This window comes from Danio aesculapii, chromosome 1 (genome assembly GCF_903798145.1).
Source record: "Danio aesculapii chromosome 1, fDanAes4.1, whole genome shotgun sequence".
In the NCBI taxonomy this organism is placed as follows: Eukaryota; Metazoa; Chordata; class Actinopteri; order Cypriniformes; family Danionidae; genus Danio; species Danio aesculapii.
In genome coordinates this window covers 6,993,696-7,005,991 of record NC_079435.1, presented here as the reverse complement: position 1 = coordinate 7,005,991, position 12,296 = coordinate 6,993,696, and the positions used below count along the sequence as shown (strand labels likewise).

The 12,296-nt window shown below is 34.5% G+C and overlaps 1 protein-coding gene across 1 annotated transcript in view; it reads right to left on the bottom strand.

Moving 5' to 3' along the window:
• xpo1a (exportin 1 (CRM1 homolog, yeast) a) overlaps positions 1-11,882 on the bottom strand; it is a 30,194-nt gene extending 18,312 nt beyond the window's left edge. The window contains exons 1-11 of the mRNA XM_056456448.1: positions 11,274-11,882; positions 10,610-10,739; positions 10,412-10,513; positions 7,062-7,134; positions 5,578-5,639; positions 4,754-4,798; positions 4,491-4,672; positions 4,331-4,379; positions 4,093-4,212; positions 2,227-2,355; positions 746-904 (exon numbers count right to left, since the gene is read on the bottom strand). Of these exons, the coding sequence (XP_056312423.1) occupies positions 746-904; positions 2,227-2,355; positions 4,093-4,212; positions 4,331-4,379; positions 4,491-4,672; positions 4,754-4,798; positions 5,578-5,639; positions 7,062-7,134; positions 10,412-10,513; positions 10,610-10,735 (1,047 nt within the window). The 5' untranslated portion in view covers positions 10,736-10,739; positions 11,274-11,882. The remainder of the gene's footprint in view (positions 1-745; positions 905-2,226; positions 2,356-4,092; positions 4,213-4,330; positions 4,380-4,490; positions 4,673-4,753; positions 4,799-5,577; positions 5,640-7,061; positions 7,135-10,411; positions 10,514-10,609; positions 10,740-11,273) is intronic.
• Between the last annotated feature and the right edge of the window lie 414 nt (positions 11,883-12,296).

Below are 12,296 nucleotides of genomic sequence, written 5' to 3'. Positions count from 1 at the left end.
GTTGACCAAGAGCCACAGTTCAGAACACATGAGATTTGCATGGCCAGATTCCTTTAATATTAAATACCTGAGAATAATAAAATTTAAAGAACAGACGTTTTAAACTACTTTAATATGGCCAGTTTGTGTATTTTAAAAGCTACAGTTAAACAAGTGTTAACTTAGCATGCTTTTAAAATAAATATCTGTAAAATATTTGGTATTTTATGCCAGAGTAAAAAAAAAAAAAAATAAAAAAATAAAAAATAAGACAATTAAAGTTTGTGTAATTCTACTTATTAAACCTGTTGAATAATTCCCCAACCATTAATTATAGTTTTATAGATGCGGTGTTCAGGCGTTCGGGAAATAAAAAAAGACATAATTTTTAAAATTAAGTAGATTGAGCCGTTTTTCCTGTAAGCGGGAATGAAAAAACCCGGAGTGGGTCCCCAGCAGATCGATTACACAGAACACTTGGTAGAGAGAGGAACATGCTTTTGCTCTAGCCCAGGGGTCACCAAACTTGTTCCTGGAGGGCCGGTGTCCTGCAGATTTTAGCTCCAACCCTAATCAAACACACCTGAACAAGCTAATCAAGGTGTACTTGAAACATCCAGGCAGGTGTGTTGAGGCAAGTTGGAGCTAAACCCTGGAGGGACACCGGCCCTCCAGGACCAAGATTGGTGACCCCTGCTCTAGCCCTAATGCAAGTAGTGTGTGTTTCTTCAGCATGATTTCTCTAGATTTTAGTGTGTGCGTTTACCTCCATGAGCGTCTCTCGGAGGTTAAGTCTCTTCTCGATCAGCTGTCCGTGCTCTTTGAGGAAGGTGCAGAGGAACAGACTGAGGTTCTGGATGAAGTTCTGCTCATCATCTTTTCCATTTGAATAAGCCAGACGGATGTTCGTGTTCAGTGGGAGCATCTGTCAATCACAGCATGACCACAGAATCAATCAACGTTTGCAGACTTGTGGTTTTCATTTCTAAAATAATATCTCAATTCGTGATTTTGAAAAATGTCTCTTCTGTTGACCAAAGCTGCATTCATTTGATAAAGGAGAGAGAAAAAAAAATGGAGAAATTGTATTATGATTTTGAATAGCTGTTTTAAAATGCACATATATTTTAAAATGTAATTATTACGGTTTCAACGCTGAATTTTCAGCACTATTATTTTATTCTTTGTCACTTGATCCGTCAAAAATACTTTCAAAATGTTGGAAAAAACATTTCTTAATATTAAACTGAAACCAGAGCTTCTTTACATTTTTTGTGAAAATCTTGATATTTTTCCAGGATCCATTGATGAATGCAAAGTTCAAAACAACTGCATTTACGAAAAACTTTAGGGTTAGGTTATCAGGGTCACCCTTAAACAATTAAAAGAAACAGTTCACTCAAAAATGAAAAGGCCTCATTTACTGGCACTGGTGCTAAACTTCCATACATTTATTTCTTCTGTTGAAGACAAAACAGGATATTCTGAAGAATGTTACATGAAGGCAGCCACTGACATCCATAGTATGAACAAAACAATAAATAAAATCAATAGAAGACAATAGCTGTTTTTTTTTCCTGTATTATTTAGTACAGTTGAAGTCAGAATTATTCACCCCCCTTTGATTTTTTCTTTTTTAAATATTTCCCAAATTATGTTTAACAGTGAAAGGAAATTCACACAGTATGTCTGATAATATTTTTTCTTCTGCAAAAAGTCTTATTTGTTTTGTTTTGGCTAGAATAAAAGCAGTTTTCAATTTTTTTTTATATTTTAATGTCAAAATTATTAGCCCCTTTAAGCTATATTTTTGCTAGTCTACAGAACAAACCATCTTTACCAACTTACCTAATTACCCTAACCTGTTTAGTTAACCTAGTTAAACCTTTAAATGTCACTTTAAGCTGTATAGAAGTGTCTTGAAAAATATCTAGTCAAATATTATTTACTGTCATCATGGCAAAGATAAAATAAATCAGTTATTAGAAATGAGTTATTAAAACTATTATGTTTAGAAATGTGTTATAAAAATCTTCTCTCCGTTAAGCAGAAATTGGTGAAAAAAATAAACAGGGGGTTTAATAATTCTGACTTCAACTGTATATCTTCATTTGTATTCAACAGATCAAAGGAACAAGTGGAGGATGAGAAAATGACAGAAATTTTATTTTTGGGTGGACTGTCCTTTTAATGAAACCTTGACTAACACGAATATAAGTTTCTTCCAAAGAAAGTGACTGTGTGTACCTGTTTGAGCTGCATCATGGTGAGTGTGAACAGGTTAACAAACTGCTCCTCGTACTGACTGACACTGACACCTGCGATCTCAGTCAGACACTTCAGAGTGACGTTCCGGAACATCGGAACATTCAGAAACTGTGGAAGAAGCCAGAAAACAAGTTACATTTTCTAGAAATCTCTGCGATCTACAGAAAGTGAAAGGATATAAATGTAGGAGCACCAGCTCAGACTCAAAGCTTTGAGCAGAGAGTCCATGACAGAAGCCAGCGCTCCAATAATATTCCTCTCTTTCTTACGCAATGGCAAGCTGGACCAATGACAGTGCGCCTTTGTGAGAGGAGTGACAGCAGTCTCTGTGAGCTGCTACATGATTGTTTGACATAATAAAATGAACCAGCATTAGAAAGCTGGAATTTATTTTAGTGTATATTAGTTTAGTGTTGGGCAAGAATTAAACATCCAAAGTAAAGGTTTGTTTTGATATAATACATGTGTGGGTGCTGCGAAGGAATGCAACGATTATAGATTTTAGTTGTACGATTATAGTCTGAGGAATAATCACTGATTCAGTTATCATCATTATTATGCATTCATTAATTTCAAAACACTACTAGTTTAGAAAAACCCCATGAAAACTCCCATTTTAAAAGTGTTATTTATTGCTGCCCAGTAACTAATGAATACAGCACAAAATAACAATAAAAAAACAATAGTCCAATAGCCCATTTCTCTTTAGACCTGAAAATATAAGACATTTATATAATTTTATGTAAATCTAAGCTACATAATAGCTAAGTATTTCCCTTTTAAAGAGAACAAATGTAGTCAAAGGCTGCTGAACCGCTGTCTGAAAGGCACTTTTGCTCAACTGGATTATAAAATTATTTGTTATTTTATATAATTTTTATCTATTCAGAGTGGAAATGTGTATATTCCATACAAAGTGTGAAGCTGACCGGTCAGTTCTTGTCACGCGACTCGTGGTGCACTCGCGGCAATAAACTGTTGCGCCTGGAAATTGTAAGCACATTGCTCTCAATATGCACACAAACCGCGCACCTCCATTGAAAATAACAAACTTGTGCGCATAGTTTGGACTAGCGCACAGTTGGCATGACTTTAAGTTGCAGCAGTTTTGTTCCATGCAAAAACCGTGGTGTTGAGAAACCTTTATGATTAATTAACCGTGACGAATTAATCTTTGCATCCCTAGTGCTGTGTATATTTATTAAGAATATGCAGTATAAAAACACACATGCATGCAAATATTGGGAAAACATTTAGCTATAATTCCATATAAAGCGTATACACATTTATAGATCTATTTAACAAAACTGTTTTATATAGTTTTGTTTCTATGTATGTGTGTGTGTGTGTGTGTGTGTGTGTGTGTGTGTGTATCACATATACATACATAAAACAAACATTTATTGTGGATGTGATTAATCTTTGCCCAGCACTAATTTAAATGCATTTACGTATTTTTTAATTTTATTTATTTTTATTCCTAATGATTTAATGTTTCAGAATAAGTTTGTCATTTTCAGTTCAAAAGAAGAAAAAAAGGCAATTATTTTATTTTGGAAAAAAAAATGTATTTAACTACACACACACAAAAAAAACTAGAACAAGTGTCTTAATTTTGTCTATTAGGAATTGCTTGGACACTTGTGCTACTAGCGGATCTTATGTGAATGACAGGTTGATCCTGCTACCATGCAATCAGAGATGTTATCGAAGAGGAATTGGCATATTTAATACTTTGATTAAAGATTATAGGGCATCATAATTTTTTTTAAAAACATATGTAAAAATCCTAAATGAAATTGCTTCTTTAAATATTAACACAAAAAAAAGCTTGGACTGTGTTACCTTGTACACCAGCGTGCTGATGAGTTTGGTCTCGAATATGTAGCCCAGTGGAATCCAGTTCAGAAAACGAAGGAGGGTCTCCAATGTGGCATGAACCAAAGGGGCATTCTGGGAATTTTCCTGAAGAAAACAGCATTATATTCAAATTAAAAAAGGGTAGCCCAGAGACAACTAAACTGCACTTTAATGATCAAAATAAACACTTTATTAGTACTGTGATTTTGTGCTTCAAACATACCATGACAAACTGGCATAGCTGGAATATTTGGGAAAATTCGTTGCACATACTGTGAGAGAAAAAAAAGAAGAGAGATATCACTACAATTATCTTGCCAACCACACCCCAACAGCACCACTGACACGATCTGTAATTGTGGCATGTGACAGGTCATCTGTACCTGTCCTTCAGGTGTTTGGCCTTGACCTGAGTCATCTGACCGCTGGAGAAATCAAACACCTCTTCACTGAGCAGCTTCAGGATGATCATGTTGTTCTGACACAGACTCTCACTGGTGCGACTCGCTCCCACTATATCACTGATGAATGTGGGCCAGTGCTTCGGCCACTCCTGCTTCAGGATCTACATAAAAAGGAACACAACATCAGCTAAACATAACGAGCACGACTTTATGACTACAAACATTCCTGAAAGCACACTCACCTGCACCAGGATCATGTTGAGCTTCGCTATGTACACCTGCTCTTTCTGGAAGAGCAAAAATATCAAGTCAGTGTGGAGGCAATGGTTTAACTGACTGAAATTATAAACATTTTTAACTGGCTACAGAATAAATCCTGTTGTTCAATGACTTGCCCATGTAACCCAATAGCTCAGTTAAGCATTTGAATGGCATCTTAGGCTGAATACTATTATCTAGCAGTACCGTCACTGTGGATAAGACTAAATGAATTGGCTATTAGAAATATGTGGACTTTTTAGGCCATTTCTGGGCAGAATTTTGTTAAGAAATCAGTGGATTTATGTGAAAAGATTGAGAGAAAGAGCTGTAAACCCAACACAAAAATAAAATAACAGATAAAAAAAAAACAACACACACAATCAAAATCTAATTAGAATCACTTGTTTACCAAACAAAGGTACAGAAGTTCTTATGCAATACATCCACTCAGAGACAGAAAATATCATTAGCAAATAGTATTGTACACAATTTATCTAAACATTAGCATATAATTCAATATTACTGAAACTAATATAAAAAAAAATAATAAATGTATTTACACACATTTACAAACGTCAAAAAACAAAAAATATATATATATTTTTTAAAGGACTGAATGATGGTTCAAAAACCTGCATGCACAAGATTTCATACGAGACCATAATTGTTTTTATATAACGTTAAAAAATATAATAATAATAATAATAATAATAAATAAATAAAATAAATAATAATATATATATATAAAATATATCTATGTAATTATACATACATATATACATCTCATCTGGAGCAATTTTATTACCTCCACGCTGTTGGCATCAGATGATGTCTTGATAATCAGCCCAACAACATACTTCTTAATTCCTGTGTAAAAACAGAGATGTCAGTTCCAGGTTTGCATATGACACCACCCATGTAGTTTTTGCATTGGTACTAAAGCAATCTATGCAAGACCCATCTATAGTATGTTTTTGAAATTTAGTATACTTTCTTTTTAAATGAAATGATTTCTGGAGCTATCTGACTTGATGGACCAACAAACCAAGCAGTATCACAATTCATAACAGAAAATGTCCTATATACATTTTGATATAATTTACAGTAGGAAAATGAAACATTTTTTGAATGCAACATGATCTTTTCTAAACCCTTGTGCATCCCAATAAAAGAACTTCCTTAGAGGGCAAAACAAAAATGTCATTGTCCAAAAAGATCATACAATTATCATGTATTAACATGTGTTTTCCTACTTTTACTGATGTTGATTTTTTTTTTACCAGAATCACTTCTTATCATAATAACTAAACATTTATTAATGTTCAGACTTTTAAACCTTTTTTTGATTATTTTTAAACTAAATTTGTTTACAAAAATGGCAGGTCTTCAAGAGAAAAAAATAAATATATTTGTCATATACTATATGCCTAGCAATTTTGTTTTTGTTAATTAGTCTTGGATGTGTCAATGATAAACATCAGCATTCATATTTTTATGTGATGTGCAACTTGGGTCCTTTATGGACTAAAATGTCCATGTCATTAAAATATAAAAAAACGTTCTACTGACATTGATGTTCTTACCGGCATCAGTTCTTATCATAATTACCGTACCAAACATCCATTGATTTTTTATTTTTATTTTACCATTTAAAATACTGGTTTACTCTTGTCTTGAAGACCCTAATAGGAACTTTATTTTGCACCAAGTGTAAAAAAAAATAATAAATAAATAAATAAATAAATAAATAAATAAATAATAATAATAATAGGAAATGTATTGCAAATTCCAATAAAAATACACACCTGCACGAAAATTTATGCAAATAAAATCATCACAGATAACATTATCAAAAAAGCTCAACTAAAAAAGACAAAAATGTCCTTAGGGATGAACAAGGGTTAATATTCTAATATTAATAATTTTGACCCATACAACGTATTGTTTGCTTTTCCTACAATTAAACCTGTGCAATTTAATACAAGTGAATCTAAACAACCTATCAGGTAAAGTGTGAATGACAGCTGCATTCATATTGCATGAGTCACAACAGCTACAGATAAAGCCACAAAACCCCTGAAGCACAAACTTGTCAATCTTGAGAGACAATGCAGAGGAACGCAAACAGCTTTGACCAATGCAACAACAGCTGTACTAACAGGTGATTTGCATAAATACATTTCAGTACACTTTTAAATGCAAACCAAACTAAGAAAATGCAAGACTAACGAAGCTTGAGCATACTTCAGAACAAAGCAAATGATCTACAGGTCTGAAAAGGGTCATCACCTTCACACTGGTTTCGGGGAAGAATCTTCCAGCGCGTTTTGATCACAGTTTCCAGTATCTGTAGAGCGTAGTACTGTAATAAAAAAATAAAAATCACAAAAACAGAAAAGTTAGCATAATGCGGTAGAATTATTAGGATTGACATTCAATTAGGCATGGGTCGATAAACGGTTTCACAGTTTACCGCAGGATAGAAAAGTCAAGGTTTTAAAAAAATCACCAAAATTCTCTGTTATGCCATTCCTACGGTATATGCAAGTTATTTTTTACCTTTTACAACTACTTTATTTACTTTTTAGGGCAACAGTAACTCCTGCAGAAAAGCTACGGTTCCAAAATATGGGATTTATTAGGGCTGCACGATATTGGGTAAAAAAAACAACATTGCGATATTTTATTTTAAACAATGCGATATTGAGCATAATTTCACCAGATGACTTCGATGGCTCTATTTAGAGAGAATGTGTCCTTTTGGATTGATTGAGATCATTTTGTAGACCAGTTCTGTATCTGCATACAATAGAACAGACCAATCACAAGCACTATAGCAAAGAAACACAGTAGCAAAGAAACAAATAAAAATGAACAGGGCTTTATAGTTTTCTGCTAGTTCAGGTACATAAATTGAATTCTCAAATGTAAAATAACCTTGTATAGACTTCATTAATCTATCTTTAAGTTACAAAGGTTATCAGTTGTTGTGCCTGAATGCTTAAAAGTGAAGGCTTACACACTCACACATGATCAAACATTTGGTAAATTTGTGGAGTTGTTTCAAAGTTTAAAAATAAATCATGTTTTTTTTTATATGATTTTTTCGACTGAGGTCCATTCTTCATAAGTGGATTACTCAATTAGCTGGATTTGGTTATTGAAGACTTGAAAAAATTATATATTTTAAAAAATATAAAAATAAAACTCTTTAAGGGGTTTATAGAACACAGGGTTACAGCAGATATCATAATGTCAAAGACTTTAAGACCATTAAGTATTAAATTAAGGACCTATATCACAATATCATAAAAACAACAAAAAAAAACACGCATGTACATAAAGAGAAAATGCAAAAAAAAAAATTCATAAAATTAGTGGTAAAATAAACGTATTCAAATTGAACAGTACTAAAGACAGGTTAGATGAACAATTGAACTACAGAAAAAACAAACAAACATCAAGGCTGATTTATACTTTCACCTGCCACCGCATCGCGCACCTCACGAAACGGACGAGGCTTTTATACTTGACGTGTTCGCCATTAAGATATTCTTTTAAATGACTGGGGCCGGTCAAAAGAAACGGACAGTAAAATCAGACGGATAAACAGAAGCAGAAAGTTTCCGGAACTAGGTCATATCATTAATGTCATAATTTATTCTAATTATTATAAAGATTTTTATAACCGCTCAAGATTTTTTAAACCAAACTTTGATGCATCACTTTTGTTCATATCTCGGACAGTTCTACCTATTAAAGTTAAATATTAAATGGCAACAGAGCATGGGTTGCTCTACAATTACGTTTTTTATTATGGCAAGAATAAAAGCAAAACAACAACAACAAAAAAAGTACACTTACTAAATAATACTGACTTTATTTTTTTATTTTTATTTTGCCCACTCAACAATTCACACATTACTGTCTGGCTAGTTTCTGTCCTCTACTTATAAGCTAAAAGGCAACAATGGTCCAACATTCCTGACCATTATGACCAATAAAGCCTAGAAAAACGGCATCAGTATATTGTAAACTGATAGCTTCAAGTATTCCTTTGCAGCTATCAGAGACATAATTTGTTATTTAATCTTAGTTTGTAACTAAACTTTTTTTTTTAATTTTTAAATTCAAAATTGTAATCTATACATCAGTGTAAAACCTATGAATGGTGAAAAATCATATTCTGTAATATTAAAACCACCTGGGTTTCACCTTTTGCATGGCCTCTTTTTTTGTTTTAACAAACTCATCCCTCAGGTTTTTCCAAACTTTTACAAAAACTTTCCTCTTTTTCCACAGCTGTTGCAATTTCTAGCCAAGAATTACTGGTCACCTGGTTCTCCCTACGATCACGCATAGACGGATCATAAAGATGTCTGTACAGTCATACCGGTTTCAGAGAAAATTTCTTCAAAGCGTTTCATACTCAAATCAAACGTGGCACCACGCAAACTGTTCACTCGAGTCTCAAAAAATTGTGAGCCCCGCCAGCCGAAAACATGTCACGCGCCTCCAAAGCAAACCTCTGCAAATACAGCAATGACGTCACATTCACCACACGCACTGAGTTCAATAACAGAAAGCTGATTGGCCATTGCATGTTGGTCTCATTTGTAGTTGTAATACCGCAAATTACATTAGGACTAGTAAAATAAAGAACTACAACACCACAAAAACCAAGCAACAACATCAAAAAAATTTTAAATGAGCATTAGATGTAGCATTACATGGACATCGGGAAAAATAAGACCTGAGCAAAAACATTTAAGACCTAAAACAGCGAATTTAAGACTTTAAGTTTTAAATTTTAGACTGCAAGACCCCGCGAACATTTATTAACATGGACTTTATTTATATAAACACATACAATTTCGACCTTTATTTTTAAAAGAATAATAATTTATGCAGTCATGCACATGTTTTGACAGCTAATATGATGGTGATTTGATGCTTCGCAAAAGTTGCAGACAACTTTACTGATATCAAAATGCTTTTTTGATGCAAAATTGAACAGCTAAGTTAACAGCTAGTTACTCCTTACTATTAAGAAACTTGAACAGGCCTAGGCTACTATAATAAAGAAAATCCGCTCTAAATGTAAAACTAAATGAATTGCTAAATACTCTTGAAACATGAAAATGTAAAGCTTGCAGCCCACAACGAATGTGGAAAGTTATTGTGTATCATTTAACAAACCGTTTACAATGAATTTAATGTAATTTTGCTTCCATGGATATTTGAATATTAATCAGATGATGTCATTAAGTTGCTGTGCTGTCAGCCAATCGTTGCATTGCTGATCATGATTTCGAGGATCAATAGCTCTGTCCTTTACAACACACGCAGCAATCTCAGTACATCCAGATATTTTAATCTGATGTGTGAACTTGTTTTAAGAACCAAATTAGCCAGAGATCACATTGCAATATCGATGCTGAAACAATATATTGTGCAGCCCTAGATAAAATGTTTCTTTAAATAAAATATATTGTGTTCTGTGGGATTTTTTTTTTTTTACCCAGGCATTCAGAACGAATGACAATACCATGAAACCGTGATATTTTTAACCAAGGTTATCATACAGTCAAAATCTTATACCGTCCCATGCCTACGTTCAATAGCTGGACTAAACATACTTTTGTCTTCATGTTCTGCGAGAACTCCAATATGGTGTCCACTCTGGTCCAGGCATCTGGATGGTCCTTCAGATTGGTGAGAACTTCTTGTGCCAGTCTTTGCTGAAATTATCAAAGCAAAAAAACATCTTTAAAATGTACTAGTCATGTCTAAAAAAAAAAAACCTCAAAGGTTTTAGTGTTATCTCTCCCGGATACCTGAGATCCCACATCATAGTACATGGAGTTGACCACATTGTCCAGTAAATTGATGTCGAGCTTCTGACTGAAGTCCAGCAACTGTCGTGCTGTGTGATCTGCCAACATGGTCATGTCTGCCGGCATAGAGCTGAAGGAGACAAAATCATTATCATCTTTTAGTTATTAAATATTAATAGTGACACTTGTTTGATCACTCAAGGCAACGGTGGAGTAGTTATCTATGCAGAGTGAACTCTGACATCACAAGTTAGACATTAAACCTGTGGATCATTCCACGTGGTGTGCTTTTACACACAAAACACAACATTTAAGCATGAATTTATGATGAAGTACACTCTATTATGAGTTGAATGTATGTTAATTATTAAGTTTTAGCATTTAATGCTTATCTATTAGTTATAATGTGTGTTTTTTTCCACATATAGAAAGGTGAGTAGTAAGCACATCTTAAAATACACCAATTAAACTTCTCACTAAGCAACCCACATGAGGTCTCTGCAGTTACGGACTGCGATGAGGAACAAATCGCGTTTTCGTTTCTGGCCACCATCAGACAGTGTGTCAACAAACTAGCACTTCATTCAACTCACTTATCGCAGAAGTTACTATGTGAAACAGATAAGCACCACACCAAACACCCCAAAAATAACCTTTAACTTACCTGTTTTAATCAATCTCCTCTTTTGGCTTGAAAAACAAACAATGCTAACGTGCTTTGGGATCGCCAACTATGTTTAGGTGTCCTGGAAACGTGCGCAGCGTCCAAACGAGATCAAGACTTCGGGTATATATATAAATAGTCTATTTGATTTATTTCATTTTACACAATAGCATGTGTAAAGTAAGTTATTCAAAAGGCGGTTAAGTTAGAGCATCTAGCAACTCCACCTTAAATGCTAACGAGCTGGCTACCTCACTGTATAACCATACATACTATAAAGCAAAGCAAGCGATAACACAAAAAACACAATTTCGGTGTTATTTATAATTATTGCCTTCAGTAAATGAGTCCGGGTCCTCTTTCAGTCAGCAGCTCGTGTTAGTTCATCTCTCTGTCTGTATAACGGCTCACAGCCCGCCTTAAATTTCTCATTCCGCCTTATAACACCAGCATCAAATCAATCGTCAGTTTATTCGTTAGTCTCGTGTAGAAAAACCGTTGTTTTGTAAGCAGATATTTGCGAGAGACTGTGACCCAGCTCCTCGCCAGTCTCATGCATCACACGCAAGACCGGTTGAAACCGGTTCAGACTGGCATATTCCATCTCGGTTTAGTTTTCAGCCCGTAGCGCCGCGTAAAATTCGGACTGCGGAAACGCCCTCCGCTATAGCTGATTGGTCGAAGGGGGCAGCGCGGATTGCTTTCTCGCGTGCGATTGGCTGACAGCGCTGTTTGTCAGGATAAACCCCACCCAGCGCGTCTTTTTGCCCTTGGTCTCATGTACAAGGCGGGTTTTGCATCACAGCGTGAGCGTGAGGTGGGCTGGACCGCGTGGAGCATGGAAAATTACTGAGATGTTGCCTGCGATGTACAAACAGAAACCGACCATGATGTGTATTTTTAGGCCGTGGCTCATGTTTAAAATGTTTTATATGTGCGTGTTTATATTTAAGAAGTAAATAGAGAACGAATGAATATGGTGTAAAGTTTATTTTCACCTATAAAGTTTTATTTTCACACATT